This window comes from Hyperolius riggenbachi, chromosome 12 (genome assembly GCF_040937935.1).
Source record: "Hyperolius riggenbachi isolate aHypRig1 chromosome 12, aHypRig1.pri, whole genome shotgun sequence".
Lineage (NCBI taxonomy): Eukaryota > Metazoa > Chordata > Amphibia > Anura > Hyperoliidae > Hyperolius > Hyperolius riggenbachi.
In genome coordinates this window covers 113,027,216-113,044,128 of record NC_090657.1, presented here as the reverse complement: position 1 = coordinate 113,044,128, position 16,913 = coordinate 113,027,216, and the positions used below count along the sequence as shown (strand labels likewise).

At 43.0% G+C, this 16,913-nt stretch overlaps 1 protein-coding gene across 1 annotated transcript in view; it reads right to left on the bottom strand.

The window, feature by feature from the left end:
• LLGL2 (LLGL scribble cell polarity complex component 2) overlaps window positions 1–16,913 on the bottom strand; it is a 269,216-nt gene that overhangs the window by 47,709 nt on the left and 204,594 nt on the right. The window contains 1 exon segment of the mRNA XM_068264456.1: window positions 13,681–13,731. Within this exon segment, the coding sequence (XP_068120557.1) occupies window positions 13,681–13,731 (51 nt within the window).

The following is a 16,913-nucleotide window of genomic DNA, read 5'->3' as shown; positions in this document are numbered from 1 at the left end:
CTAATGGTTTTGTAGCTCATTCCAGCCTTGTGCAGGTCTACAATTTTGTCTGACATCCTTGGACAGCTCTTTGGTCTTTCCCATGTTGGAGAGTTTGGAGTCTGCTTGATTGATTGATTCTGTGGACAGGTGTCTTTTATACAGGTGACTAGTTAAGACAGGTGTCCTTAATGAGGGTGACTAATTGAGTAGAAGAGTCTAACCACTCTGTGGGAGCCAGAACTCTTAATGGTTGGTAGGGGTTCAAAAACTTATTTCACTCAATGAAATGCAAATCAGTTGCTATCTTTTATTTAAGGTTATTTTTTCGATTTTCCTTTTGATGTGCTATCTGCCACTGTTAAAATAAACCTACCATTGAAATGATACTGTTCTGAGACTTCATTTCTTTGTCATTGGACAAACTTACAAAATCAGTGAGGGGTCAAATAAATATTTCCTCCACTGTATATGGAAGTACAGAGGCATAAGCAGAATGGAGGACCCGACCCGGAGCTAAATAGCGGCAGACAGCCCCAGTACACAGTGATGTCAAAGTTGCAGGAGGAGAAGAGGAGTTCGTCTATCAGCAGGACCAGAGCGAGGGGGAAAGGAGTGCGGCAGCAGGATCAGGCGAGATCCCCTAAATATTGTATGTATCCCTATTTATTGTCCAGCGCTGCGTAATGTGTTGGCACTTTATAAATACAACAAATAAATAAATAAAGATCAGAGTGTACTGTAGTGTAGTATACTGTAGTGTAGTGTATTTTTTTTCCCCGATTTGGGCCTCTAAATCTTATAGCCAGGAGCATGTTATATTCCGAAAAATACGGTAGGTCTAGTGTCTCCACTTCCTTTATTTCCTCCATCCCTGGACCATTTTTATTTTTCAATAACTTCGCCTTCACCCTTACCTCCCGGGTCACTTCTTCCATTGTGTTCTGTCGTGACCAGAGGCTTCAGCATGACTCACACCCTGAACTGGCAAAGGTTGGGTACTAATTTGGAGCCCCTGGAGAGGGGAAAATACTGGCTGCAGCATACTCCGCTAAATACCTTTATGAAATCATTACCTACGCTAATGCAGGTTCATAGAAGATTCACCTCTTTTGAGGACTTGTTCTCTGAAACCCAGAGACCTGACCATACGCTTTTGTTGATATACCATTTTTTAAAAAATATTCTTTATTGAGTCATAATGAAAAATACATAACAGTCACCTAGAAAAATATACCAGATCTTGACAGATCTCTCAGCGGAACCCTTTGAAACAATACGTTGTAAGTGGGAAACGAATCTCAATAGGCAGATTACAGAACAAGACTGGTCAAAGTCCCTGATCCTTAACCAAAAAGTCCTCTTTATCCAACCGAGCCCAAGAGAGGAATTATAAGCCTTCATATATGAAGAAGAGAGAACCGAGAGCCCGATATGGTGTAGTATGTCAAGGTAATTGGATAATTAGAAAGAGTATGAATTGTATACTCACAAACCAGGGTTACCTCCAGGCAACCACTGTGTAGGCAGGTGAGGAGATTAGCCTGTCCTCACTCAGGAATAAGAAGTCGCTCTCTGTAGGCTTGAAAAACAAGAAGGGGTATCCCCCTCCACCAAAGGTGGATACAATCAGTATTATGGTAGAGAACAGAGGCGCCAAAAGGATAAAAACAATATTTAAAAGTTTTAAAATTATTGCTTAGGAGGCAGTGGTGGACTCACCTCCCACAAGCAGACACAACAACTGTGTATTCACAAAAGGGACATTTATTGGTATACTCCAAATAAGGTTGCAACGCGTTTCGCAGGTCAAACCCGCTTCATCAGGCAATTACAGGAAGGAGCACACAACAGCAGTATGTCCAGATAGCACCTGGCGCCTCAGTCTAAGCCTTCATATATGGTGATCAGGTGCAGATATCCAGGAAAAAGTAAAAAACTTGCGCTCAAACTAAATTGCACTGGCCCTTTGAAATGCACTCGGCGCAGCTCTCTTGAACTGGTTGGCGCCAGCAACTGTCAAAACAAGAGGGTAAGGGAAAAAATAGAGAGCGCTCCGTAGTGCATTAAATGGGGTTACTGTATTTAACACTTATAAAACATTATGTCACTCACATTTAGTAGTATAATCTGTCTGTCCTGAGGAAGGCGTGGACAAACGCCGAAACCGGTAGTGACGTCAGACGGCGCAGGCTGCGCACCGCTCGCTCCAAACGGACGTACTCTCGCTCTTCCAACTGCACCATCAGCCCCGGCCAGGCTGTATTGGTTGAGGCGACCAACTGGAGGAGCCAGATGCGTGGCGACAGATTATACTACTAAATGTGAGTGACATAATGTTTTATAAGTGTTAAATACAGTAACCCCATTTAATGCACTACGGAGCGCTCTCTATTTTTTCCCTTACCCTCTTGTTTTGGCAGATATCCAGCCACTGTGGGAACTTGCTTTCACATGGTACGAGCATATGTACTTATGCAAACTGGTGCGTACACCGGAAATGACTTCTTTCATATTACCTGGCTCAATTGCCTTGGCTAAGAAGACTCTCCTCTGCCATTTGCTTACATCTGTTCGTTACTTTATTGCTAAAACCTGGAAAAGTACATGTGCCTGGCCATCCTGAGCTGATAGAGAAGATTAATGAAATCATGAATATAGAGGAGCTGGTCATGTCTGTTCATGACAAACACGATACAATAATAATTCAATGGGCGGTCTTTTTAGACTATTATAGGAACTCTTAAGCTCTGTCCAACATGGTCACCCTGAGCATGCCTTTTGCGAAGTCATAATCACCTTTAACATTTTTTCCCAGGTCTATACAACCCTACCAGCAGAACCCCCCCCCCCCCCCCATATGGTCTTCCCTGTACATCTCCCACCTCTCATCTTTTTTTCTTTCCCCCTAATCTGTCCTACTTCTTTCCTTTACTCTTGTCTCTCTAACTCCTTTCTCCCCTCTTACTCTCAGTGGACTCTCCTCCATGAAATCCTATGTAATAAAACCTTAACTTCCCTGCGTCATTCTCCTGTCCCTGTGTCCCGTGCGTTTTGGTTACTGCGCGTGTGTAGCCATTGGGAAAGGAGGACGACAGGGCCAGGGGGTGCGGACAGGTGTGTGCGCGCTTGCTGACATGTGGCTTTGACAGCTGTGAGAGTCCTAGAGCCCGGTTTAATCTGGCTTAGGTCTACTAGTAATATATAAAATAGGCTCATATGTTTATCTATATAACCCCATAATGACATACTTTGGATGGGTTATTGATGCTGTCTTAACATCTGACACTGTTATCTTATTTTATAATTGTCTCACATACTTAATGTGCCTTATTGATGATTCTAAGTCACTGCAATGGCCCTTATTGTTATTTTTTTCATGATGCACACGTGCACGTTTTCCTTTAGTCAAACGTTAATTTACAAAACAATCTGCATCCAGGGCTGCCCACAAACATCAGCCTCTGTCCCCAGCTCTGCCACCCAGCGTGCTGCTTATTTGTGCAACAGCAGCCAGGGCATGAGGGGGCAATGAAGAAGGAGGTGTGGGCGCCCTCCCAGCAAGCCAGGTCCAAGGGGACAGAGAAGAAGAAAGTGGAGATGCACTCACAGTGTAACCTTCCTCCCCGCATTCACCCTCCCCACCCAGTATCACCCCCCCCCCCCCCCCCACACCACCACTGTCACCCTACCCCTAACTTAAAAGGACACTTAAGTCAAACAAAAAAAAAAATAAGTTTTACTCACCTAGGGCTTCCAATAGCCCCCTGAAGCTCTCCGCTGCCCTCGCCTTCTCCCTCCGATCCTCCTGGCCCCGCTGGCAGCCACTTCCTGTTTCGGTGACAGGAGCTGACAGGCTGGGGACGCGAGTGATTCTTCGCGTTCCCAGACACATTAGCACCCTCTATGCTGCTATATGGTATATGATATATGCTATGGCAGCATAGATAGCGCTATTGTGGCCAGGAACGCGAAGAATCACTCGCGTCCCCAGCCTGTCAGCTCCTGTCACCGAAACAGAAAGTGGCTGCCGGCGGGGCCAGGAGGATCGGAGGGAGACGGCGAGGGCACCGGAGAGCTTCAGGGGGCTATTGGAAGCCCCAGGTGAGTAAAACTCATTTTTTTTGTTTGACTTAAGTGTCCCTTTAATGTAAATCCTCCCCTAACCCAGTGTCAACTACCTCACCCAGTTTCACCCTCCCTGAAGCACGCAGTGTCAGCCTCCCACCCCACTTAGCAGCTCCATCCCACCTCACCAGCACCAATGCACACAAAACATCACAAAGTGGCCTGCCCTATACTCTTGAGGGAAGTCCATTTTACCTTCCAAACCTAGATTTATTTTTAGCAAAATGTTGCTGCCTTAAAAAATGATCACACCATGTAAAGTAAAATCATCAAGATGCAAAACTATACAAAGCCTTCCAGCAATTAAGGGTGTGTATCGCTGTTCAGCCAGCAGATGCCTCTGCTGCTCTACGATTTTACATAGAACTAAAAGTATAGTCTCTAATAACAAATTCAACTGAATGGCCAATCAATTCATTTTTGAACTGCTCCAGTGATTACATCATATATGTATTGTAATGTCCATACAAAATCCAGCGTATGGGTAGAGACAACCAAACATTGAAAAAGAGAATCACATAACATACTTCAACTTAACTATGGAATCTAATCTCAAAGTGTATCTAAACACTTTCTATTTGAACACAGCTGTGACCCTAAAAAAATTGAGCAGATCCCAAAAAGCTGCTCTAGGGAAACACATTGGATCCACAGACTGGGAATACTTACTTCAGACTATATTAATACATTGAGACTGCATAATTTTGAAAAAAAAATTTAATCTAATGTATACAATACAAATTTGATTTGGTTTGAATGCTTGGGGCAGGTTCCAAAAGTACTATGCTACTAATTATGTTCTTTTCCTTTGTTTTACAATTGTTACAGTGATACTAGTCTTGGTTATGTACCATGTGCTGAATAGTTATATTTATTTTTAATATACAGCAAAGTCCCCTGTATCAGGCACAGGCTGTATCTAGGTAGCTGGATGTGCCTCCAGTATTAGGTTCTCCACCAGATAGACAGAAAAAAATGCCCCAGTATTAGCACCCACCTCCCTAAGTATAGATGGCCAGATATGCCCACAGTATTAGTGCCCTAGTATAGGTAGCCAGATGTGCCCCCAGTATTACCCCCCCCCAAGGTAGATGTGCCCCCAGTATTACCTCCCCCCCCCCCAGTGTAAGGCCCCAGTACTACTCCCCCCCCCCCCCCACATCTCGTATAGATTGACAAGTATTAGGTTGTGCTCCCTGACCCCACATACAGAGATTGGCATACGGAAATGCTCCTGGGAGAAGTATACAGTATTTCACCTCTCCTGGTTGCAGCAGTGATTGTGGCTTCCCTGTGTTCAGCACAACAGCCAGCTTTGTACTGTCGCATGGACTGGGAGGATGCCACCATCAAGCCGTGACCCAGTCCATTTAGCAGTACTATGTGCCTTTTCATTTAGTCATTTTAAGGGTTAACCAACTGGTGCTTTTAGGTATAAAACTGAGGCAATAAAACAGCAGTCATGGCTCTCCTGAAAAGTAAACAGAAGCCCAAAAACTTCTGTTCAGCTGAGGAAACGCTGCTGATAATAGTTTAGTGCTCAAAAGTTTAAAAGGCTTTTTTTGTTTTGTTTTACAACCAAACAAGATTCTGTGTCACACTGTCATTACTGCTGTTAAGAATTCAGTCTTAGAAATTCAAATCTTAAATTGAAAATAAGAATCTTCTACACCAAGCCAAGACATTTTATACTTGTTACTATACATACAATGAAATATACAATTGGTGTATTTTCACTACTGGAGGAAAAGAAGCCTATGAAAGCAGCAACACCACTCAATTTATAGCTCTGAAAAAAATACGTAAATACAATCTTTATAACAGATTCTGCTTAAATATACACTGAGATTGCACAATATCTAGCCTTGCATAAATGAGGAGAAATTATGTTAGTATACATAATAGTCATAGTGACAAAAAAAATGCAAAGCTCTATTTAAAAGGTTGACGCAATATGCATCCGTATATATGCAGAAAAAATGAAAACCAAAACACATGCATAACAAAGTATACTGCTCAGTACACAGTATGGGGACATCTAGTGGCCAAAATAAAAATACACCTACAAATGTTTAAATAAAAATAAATCCCCAATTTTAACCCCTTATTTCCCCCTCTTCCATCTTGTTTAAAAAAAAAAAAAAAAGTTACCTTAGGGACTAAGTTTTTTTTTCTTTTCATCATCATGTATGACATTAGGGTAGATCACTATTACTTTTGCAAATTAGGGCTTCTAATTATTGATCTAGTATAAAGGAACGCAAAAAAAACTACTTCCAAATAAAATGTCGCAATACATTGTACTAGGGACACTAAATGTTGTAATAACCGGGACAAATGGGGAAATAAAATGTGTCGGTTCTATAGTAGCACATTCTGTTTTAAAACTCTAATGGCTGAAAACTGAGAAATAATTATTTTTTTCCTTCATTTTTTTTTATTATTATTCTATTTAAAATGCAGATAAAATAAAATAACTTAGCAAAAAGTACCACCCAAAGAAAGCCTTATTTGTGGTGAAAAAAACCTCCCTATGTATAGATCATGTCGGTGTCATAAGTGACGATAAAGTAATTGGCGAATGATTGGGAGGAGCCTGTGTGAAAATTGCTCTGGTTTTTAAGGGGAAATAAATCAGAATCAGAAATCGCGTTTATTCGCCAATTACTTGTGGTACACATGGCAATGGCAGCATTACAGTGTGACAGACATTACTCAGACGTTACATTACATTAGTACAATCAACTATAGACGTGGGAAGACATACCTAACTAGACATAACTACAAAATAATGAAAACAAGAATGCTAAACTGCAAAAAAAAAACCAAAAAAAAACAACGTATAATATAGCTTAAAAAAAGCTTGAAAGGTGCCAGAGCCATGCGACCGAGGCAGCCCTCTTGGGCGCCATCTTGGTCATTGCGTGGAAATGGTTAAATAGATTTTTAAATCCATTTTTTTTTAGTATTTTTTCACTAGGATTATTTATACTAAGTTTCTAATAACTTATGCAAGCCTAAACATTCTGCAATTTCAGTGCATTTTTAAGCAGCAAGATCAACAATCTCATATATAGAAAAAACTAAACATGAGTATATATGTTTAGGGGACATGTCTCTGCCCCCATGGGAGCCTTATTATTTACTCTTCGTGCATATGTATTTTAAATCCGTGCGTGTGTGTGTGGGTGCAGTGTGTGTGGTGTGTGTGTGGTGTGTGTGTGGTGTGTGTGTGGTGTGTGTAATGTGTGTGGTGTGTGTAATGTGTGTGGTGTGTGTGGTGTGTGTGGTGTGTGTGTGTGTGGTGTGTGTGTGGTGTGTGTGTGGTGTGTGTGTGTGTGTGTGTGTGTGGTGTGTGTGTGTGTGTGTGTGGTGTGTGTGTGGTGTGTGTGTGGTGTGTGTGTTGTGTGTGTGTGGTGTGTGTGTTGTGTGTGTGTTGTGTGTGTGTGTTGTGTGTGTGTGTGTGTATTTGGACAGAGTACCATTTGATATACTGCATTGAGTTTTATATACAGTGGTGTGAAAAACTATTTGCCCCCTTCCTGATTTCTTGTTCTTTTGCATGTTTGCCACACTTAAATGTTTCTGCTCATCAAAAAACGTTAACTATTAGTCAAAGATAACATAATTGAACACAAAATGCAGTTTTCAATGATCGTTTTTATTATTTAGTAAGAAAAAAAACTCCAAATCTACATGGCCCTGTGTGAAAAAGTAATTTCCCCCCTTGTTAAAAAATAACTTAACTGTGGTTTATCACACCTGAGTTCAATTTCTGTAGTCACTCCCCAGGCCTGATTACTGCCACACCTGTTTCAATCAAGAAATCACTTAAATAGGAGCTATCTGACACAGAGAAGTAGACCAAAAGCACCTCAAAAGCTAGACATCATGCCAAGATCCAAAGAAATTCAGGAACAAATGAGAACAAAAGTACTGTAATTGAGATCTATCAGTCTGGTAAAGGTTATAAAGCCATTTCTAAAGCTTTGAGACTCCAGCGAACCACAGTGAGAGCCATTATCCACAAATGGCAAAAACATAGAACAGTGATGAACCTTCCCAGGAGTGGCCGGCCAACCAAAATTACCCCAAGACCGCAGAGAAAACTCATCCGAGAGGCCACAAAAGACCCCAGGACAACATCTGAAGAGCTGCAGGCCTCACTTGCCTCAATTAAGGTCAGTGTTTTTACGACTCCACCATAAGAAAGAGACTGGGCAAAAATGGTCTGCATAGCAGATATCCAAGGCGCAAGCCACTTTTAAGCAAAAAGAACATTAAGGCTTGTCTCAATTTTGCTAAAAAACATCTCAATGATTGCCAAGACTTTTGAGAAAATACCTTGTGGACCGACGAGACAAAAGTTGAACTTTTTGGAAGGTGCGTGTCCCGTTACATCTGGCGTAGAAGTAACACAGCATTTTAGCAAAAGAACATCATACCAACAGTAAAATATGGTGGTGGTAGTGTGATGGTCTGGGGTTGTTTTGCTGCTTCAGGACCTGGAAGGCTTGCTGTGATAGATGGAACCAGGAATTCTACTGTCTACCAAAAAATCCTGAAGGAGAATGCCATCTGTTCGTCAACTCAAGCTGAAGCGATCTTGGGTGCTGCAGCAGGACAATGACCCAAAACACACCAGCAAATCCACCTCTGAATGGCTGAAGAAAAACAAAATGAAGACTTTGGAGTGGCCTAGTCAAAGTCCTGACCTGAATCCTACTGAGATGTTGTGGCATGACCTTAAAAAGGCGGTTCATGCTAGAAAACCCTCAAAGCTGAATTACAACAATTCTGCAAAGATGAGTGGGCCAAAATTCCTCCAGAGCGCTGTAAAAGACTCGTTGCAAGTTATCGCAAACGCTTGATTGCAGTTATTGCTGCTAAGGGTGGCCCAACCAGTTATTAGGTTCAGGGGGCAATTTCTTTTTCACACAGGGCCATGTAGGTTTTGAGGTTTTTTTCTCACTAAATAATAAAAACCATCATTTAAAACTGCATTTTGTGTTCAATTATGTTATCTTTGACTAATAGTTAATGGTTTTTGATGAGCAGAAACATTTAAGTGTGACAAACATGCAAAGGAATAAGAAATCAGGAAGGGGGCAAATAGTTTTTCACACCACTGTATTTGGTAATTTTAGGCACTTGTATTGGCCTGAGAAAGTGGGCTTGGACCCGTGAAACGCATTGCCTGTGCTAAAAAAAAAAAAAATCTGTCTTATTTGACTGTATTTATTGAGGTAAGCCACCTCAATTTTTTTCAATGTTCTTGTTTGTTTTAACTCTTAGGCACTTTTTGCCTCTATTTGTGCTTGCTCGAGAGGAGGCAGCACACCATGTTTTAACCAAAAGAAACTCCAAACAACCTGGAAAAACAACTAAAATATAACAGTCAAGAAAGCAATCTATATAAAGCCTTGGACTTCTGCAAGCCACTGGGAGAACAATCACCCCCAAGACAGAAAATATACAGTGGCTTGCAAAAGTATTCTGCCCCCTTGAAGTTTTCTACATTTTGTCATATTACTGCCACAAACATCTATCAATTTTATTGGAATGCCACGTGAAAGACCAATACAAAGGCCTCGATTCATAAAGCATTACCTCATGCGGTAATGCTGAAAACAGCAGACTTTACCGACCACTTAGCAAAATGTCAATTCACAAAGGCTGTTACCGCATGAAAAGCTGACATTACCGACCAGGGAGATAAATTACCGACTTGGCTGCAGTTACCGACAACACATGTCAGTAAATTGTCAGCAAATGTCAATTCATAAAGCCTGCAACAAGCGGTAAGCCTGGCAGTAGTTACAGACACCTCTGGTGAGGTCTTAACAAGTTAGCGACAGCTCTGACAGCTCTGATGAATGCAAAGTGCAGAGAGCCGAAGTCTGTTTGATTAATCTGTGGAGAGAGCCAGAGAGCCCTCTGTGTGAATCATTTCAGCAGGCAGGGAAAGACTGTGTGACTCATCTGTCTGAGTCACCAGTGGAGAGAGCCAGAGAGAGCCGTCTGTGTGATTCATTTCTGCAGGGCAAAGAGAGAACCGAGACCCTGCTCTACTCTACTCTACCGCTCAATGGGCTGCGGTCATTTACCGACCTCAAAGGGCAGCTGGGTAAATCTTTATAAATTAGCACACAGACCGGGAAAATACCGAGTGCGGTATTTTCCCGACAAGATTTTTTTTTATCGCACTGCTGTTTATGAATCGAGGCCAAAGTGGTGTACACGTGAGAAGTGGAACGAAAATCATACATGATTTCAAACATTTAAAAAAATAACTGCAAAGTGGGGTGTGCGTAATTATTCAGCCCCCTTTGGTCTGAGTGCAGTCAGTTGCCCATAGACATTGCCTGATGAGTGCTAATGACTAAATAGAGTGCACCTGTGTGTAATCTAATGTCAGTACAAATACAACTGCTCTGCGACGGCCTCAGAGGTTGTCTAAGAATATTGGGAGCAACAACACCATGAAGTCCAAAGAACACACCAGACAGTTCAGGGATAAAGTTATTGAGAAATTTAAAGCAGGCTTAGGCTACAAAAAGATTTCCAAAGCCTTGAACATTCCACGGAGCACTGTTCAAGCGATCATTCAGAAATGGAAGGAGTATGGCACAACTGTAAACCTACCAAGACAAGGCCGTCCACCTAAACTCACAGGCCGAACAAGGAGCGCGCTGATTAGAAATGCAGTCAAGAGGCCCTATGGTGACTCTGGACGAGCTGCAGAGATCTACAGCTCAGGTGGTGGAATCTATCCATAAGACAACTATTAGTCATGCACAGCACAAAGTTGGCCTTTATGGAAGAGTGGCAAGAAGAAAGACATTGTTAAAGGGACTCCGAGCAGTGCAAAAACTATGGAAATATGCATATCATTTTAAAGTTCTCTTTCTCCTCTTTCCAATGATATATAAATCGCCACCCTATGCCTTTAGTTTTCGCTATTTTCCCGATTGAAATTGCCGCGGCTGCGATTTCGATCGCGAAAATAGAGAAAACTAATGCTGGATACACACTATGCGTTTCCGCGTGCGACGCGGCCGTCGATACGCGTCGATTCGATTATTTCCGACATGTCCGATTCAAGCTTCGATGGATCATTAGGTCGATTTGCCATACTTTACATGGCATTCGACCTAAAAATCATCGAAATTCGTTCGGAAATGTTCGGAAATAATCGAATCGACGCGTATCGACGGCCGCGTCGCACGCGGAAACTCATAGTGTGTATCCAGCATAAAAGGCGTACGGCGACTATTTAGGTGTCGCCAGAAAGAGGAGAAAGAGAGCTTTAAAATGATATGCATCTTTCCATAGTTACATTGTATTACACAGGGCGACTTTTTCTGCTGAATGGAGCTGCTGACTTTGAGAAAAAGTCGCCCTGTGTAATACAATGTAACTATGGAAAGATGGATATCATTTTAAAGCTCTCTTTCTCCTCTGATGACCCCTAAATTGTCGCCCTACGCCTTTTAGTTTTCTCTATTTTCGCGACCAAAATCGCGGCCGCGGCAATTACAATCGCGAAAATAGCAAAAACTAAAAAGGCATAGGGCCGTGATTTATATATTTATTTATTTATTGTATTTATAACCAGTGGCGTAGCTAAGGAGCTGTGGGCCCCGATGCAAGTTTTACAATGGGGCCCCCTAAGCACTCTATACATAACAATTGATACAGCGCACCAAAACCTGACAATGGCAACTACAGTGTCAGAGGTGCAAGAAGGGGATGGGGACCAGATTGTTAATGATTACCACTATTCAAAGCATCTATAGAAGTGATTATTATGAGCACAGGACCAATAGAAAGCTAATACCGTAGTTGATGGAGGGCCCTTCGGGGCCCCTCTGGCCCAAGGGCCCCGATGCGGTCGCTACCTCTGCACCCACTATTGCTACGCCCCTGTTTATAACGCGCCAACATATTACGTAGCGCTGAACATTAATTTAGGTTACAGACAATATTTAGGGGTGACATACAGCAATATGACAATACAGGAATAATAGAAAACCAGATCACACGGCACAGTATGAGTGCCAGGTAATGCTTAGTCATTGGATTGAGCATGTAGATTAGGCAAGTTAGGTTCACTCAGATGCATAGCATGGGTTCACAGTAATGGAGGTGCATGATCAGGTAGGACACAAAAGGAGGAGGACCCTGCCCAAAGGCTTACAATCTAGAGGGAGAGGTAAGGACACGAACGGTAGGGGACCAGAGTTCAGCTGTAGGTTTAGAGCACTTGTGAGGGGTAGTAGGCCAGAGTGAAAAGGTGAGTTTTGAGGGCTTTCTTGAAGATGTTGAAGGAGGGGGCTGCCCTAATGGGTGGAGGTAGGGAGTTCCATAGTGTTGGAGCAGCTCTTGAGAAGGCCTGGAGGCGTGCATGGGACTGGGTGATGCGGGGGGCGGTTAGGCGAAGTTCATTGGAAGAGCGGAGTGAGCAGCTAGGTGTGTACCTCTGAGTAAGATCGGAAATGTAGGTTGGACAAGTTTTGTGGACAGATTTGTAGGTCAGACACAGTCTATCATTGGAAAGAGGAGAAAGAGAGCTTTAAAATGATATGCATCTTTCCATAGTTTTTGCACTGCTCGGAGTCCCTTTAACAGAAAAGCATAAGAAGTCCCGTTTGCAGTTTGCCACAAGCCATGTTGGGGACACAGCAAACATGTGGAAGAAGGTGCTCTGGTCAGATGAGACCAAAATGGAACTTTTTGGCCAAAATGCAAACAGCTATGTGTGGCGGAAAACTAACACTGCACAGCACTCTGAACACACCATCCCCACTGTCAAATATGGTGGTGGCAGCATCATGCTCTGGGGGTGCTTCTCTTCAGCAGGGACAGGGAAGCTGGTCAGAGTTGATGGGAAGATGGATGGAGCCAAATACAGGGGGCAATCTTGGAAGAAAACCTCTTGGAGTCTGCAAAAGACTTGAGACTGGGGCGGAGGTTCACCTTCCAGCAGGACAACGACCCTAAACATAAAGCCAGGGCAACAATGGAATTGTTTAAAACAAAACATATCCATGTGTTAGAATGGCCCAGTCAAAGTCCAGATCTAAATCCAATCGAGAATATGTGGCAAGATCTGAAAACTGCTGTTTTTCAGACACTGTCCATCTAATCTGACTGAGCTGGAGCTGTTTTGCAAAGAAGAATAGGCAAGGATTTCGGTCCCTAGATGTGCAAAGCTGGTAGAGACATACCCTAAAAGACTGGCAGCTGTAATTGCAGCAAAAGGTGGTTCTACAAAGTATTGACTCAGGGGGCTGAATAATTACGCACACCCCACTTTGCAGTTATTTTTAAAAAAAGGTTTGGAATCATGTATGATTTTCGTTCCACTTCTCACGTGTACACCACTTTGTATTGGTCTTTCACCTGGAATTCCAATACAATTGATTCACGTTTGTGGCAGTAATGTGACAAAATGTGGAAAACTTCAAGGGGGCCGAATACTTTTGCAAGCCACTGTAAGTGATTGTAGAGGCTGTGATTCTCAGGACTCACTGACACCTAGTAACAGACCTTTTAAGCAGACAAACTTACTTTCATCATTTAGCAATGCATGCTCCATCAATGGTCCTCTGACCCTGTGTGCTGACAAGTGAGACACGTTATTTAATACCCTGAAATGCAGAAAACTCACACAAGTAGACAGTGATTAAAGAATGTTTGGAATGAAGTACTCAATTATAACACACACACACACACACACACACACACACACACACACACACACACACACACACACACACACACACACACACACACACACACACACACACACACACACACACACACACACACACACACACACACACACACACACACTCTTTAAGGATGGCACAAGTACTTGTTTTCACAAAGTTTGCAGCTTCATTGTTTTTAAACATTTGTCATTTTTTTCTGATTAATGCATTGATGTATAATTACAAGCATTTCATAAGTTTTAAAAGCCTTTATTGACAACTAGCAGACCCAAGCCCATTTAAAAACGGGCTCTAGGTCTGTGTTTTCTTCCTGCCGCCCGTTACTGCGCACACCCGGCTGCCCGGCTCCCTGTCCCCGTCCTGTCACTGTGAGGCTGGGTCCGTGCAGCGCACATGCGTAGTAGCAAAAAGCATGGACCCAGCTACACAGGGACAACGTGACGCAGGAACACAGGGGCTTTATTATAGAGGATTACATAAGGTTTACGGAAAAAAATAATTTGCGCAGTGTAGGCATTTTATTTTCAAGATCTCTGCAATTCACCCTAGCATGCCGTCCATAAACTTCTGGGATAAAACCCGACCAATGGCAACCCATTCTTTCATAATCAATGCTTGGAGTTTGTCATAATTTGTGGGAGTTATTGTCCACCCACTTCTTGAGGATTGACCACAAGTTCTCAATCAGATTAAAGTCTGGGGCGTATCCTAGCCATGGAAACAATTTTTTTTGTTCCCCGAGCCACTTAGTTATTTTGGCTTTATGGCACGGTGTCTCCATCATGCTGGAAAAGGCATTGTTCTTCACCAAACTGTTCTTGGATGGTTGCAAGAAGTTGCTGTAGGAGGATATTTTGGTACCATTATCATTTTAAGGGTTTTTGCGCCTCCCTCTGGAACAACAGGGGTAATGTGAGGGACCAGGCTGGTGGTGTTCTTTATTTTCTGGTTAACCTCGATGGACGTATGTCTTTTTTCAAACCAAATAACTATGTAACTATGTATATTTATGACCATCTTCTAGAAAAAACTGTGAGCAAGCTCACTCCCTTGGATAAGAAGCAGCCCCACACAGCACTGATGGTAGGACTGATAGTAGCACTCATCCTTTCTTCTCCGGACAATCATTTTGCCAGATGCCCCAAACATGGGGGGATGTGGGTCAAGGGGCTAAAGAGGCTCGGGAGGGCCACATTTTTTCCTTATTTCCCACACTCGGAACAAATACATTTATATACATATTGATACATTATCTGTTATTTTACCACATTTAAAGCTGCTTTTTTAAAGAAACTGTGGCTGCTAAGATGCCCTGAAAGTTGTAGATGTTTGCTTGCCATTAAAGGGAAGGTTCAGGGGCTGTATAAAAAAAAAAAATCCAAATCCACTTACCTGGGGCTTCCTCCAGCCCGTGGCAGGCAGGAGGTGCCCTCGGCGATGCTCCGCAGGCTCCCGGTGGTCTCCGGTGGCGAGCCCGACCTGGCCAGGCCGGCTGCCAGGTCGGGCTTCTTCTGCGCTCCAAAGTGCGTGTCACTCGTGCGCGGTGACGTCATCGGACGTCCTCCGGGCTGCACTGCGCAGGCTCAATAGTTCTGAGCCTGCGCAGTACAGCCCGGAGGACGTCCGATGACGTCAGCGTGCACGAGTGACACGCACTTTGGAGCGCAGAAGAAGCCCGACCTGGAGACCTGCAGAAATTTGCGAACCGACCATTTGCAGCGGAATGGTCGGTTCGCAAATTTCTGTAGTAAATTCACGTCTGAACGTAAAATTTTATGTTCCCTCCATCACTACTCAGCAGTCCAATCCCTGTACTGTTTGCGTAATATTAGCATAGCCCTGATTTTTTTTTTTAGGAGTGATAAGGTTTCTATACTGCCCATCTTGACACCAGACCATCCTCCAAAAGTCTTTGCCTCAGTAAGCGGGCAGATACACTCAAACCTGCCTTCTGTCATTCCTGAGCAAGCTCTAAACTGGCGACACCCCAATCCTGCAGCCTTCTTCACAACAATTTGTTGACTGATGACTTCAGGCATTACCTTACAGGTAACCATGGTTAACAGAGGAAGAACAAGGATTTCAAGCATCATCCTTTTAAAGCATCCATTCTGCTATTATAACTCAATTCCCTGCATCTCCTCACTAGTTTCAAGATATAAACCGCAATCTCAGATCTGCACATGATCCTTTGTCCTCACATTCACGTATACAAGATTTCGCGCATGCCTTCACCCCTCCTCTGGAATGCCTTTCCACAACACATCCGCCACTCTCCAACCTTTGAAATATTTTTAGTCAACAAAAGGTGTTAATTGAAGAATTATGCAGATACATAACATTTATCAAAAAAGCAGCAGACAACGTGACATCCCAAGGGATACATTAAATTAGCAATACACGGCTCTTACCATTAGAAAAACAAATAAAGGGGAGGCCCAGTAAAAAGATTATGCATAATAAAACTTATTAGGACAACTTCTGTGTTGGTACATCAACACAGTATGGTATGGTAACACGTCTGGCCTTTACTCTGGATTTCCAGTCTTCTATTGAACGGTTATCTGGGGAAAGGCAGCAAAAAGCCATACACTTTTTGGCAGCAAAGAGGGTCTCAAGCATAAAAGTTTTGCCATGTTTGGTAGTATCCTCAAAGATATTTAAAATGCAACTTTTGTGGTCTAGAGTGACTGAAAAACCCATAGTGCCGTGTAAGAAGGCAACGGTTTTGCTTTCAAAATGCTGCCACTGGGGGCACTGCCAGAGTAGATGTAAAGATGTAGGATTGGGGAACTGGCATTTAGGGCAACTATTGGGCATAGCGGAGGAGGAGTTAGAAAGCTGAGCTGAAGTAAGGTAACTTTGATAAAGGGTGTATAATTAACTTGTCTCTAAGGCAGGGAGAGACTGAGCGGGATATCCACAGGCAGTCTTCCCATTCTTTGTCATGTACTTGGACTTCTAGGTTTTCCCATTAGGCCTGTAATTTCTCGACCACTGGGAGGGCTTGATGCACTAAAAATAAAGAGTATAGATTGCCAATGTGGTGTTTGGCAGGTCCATCTTTTA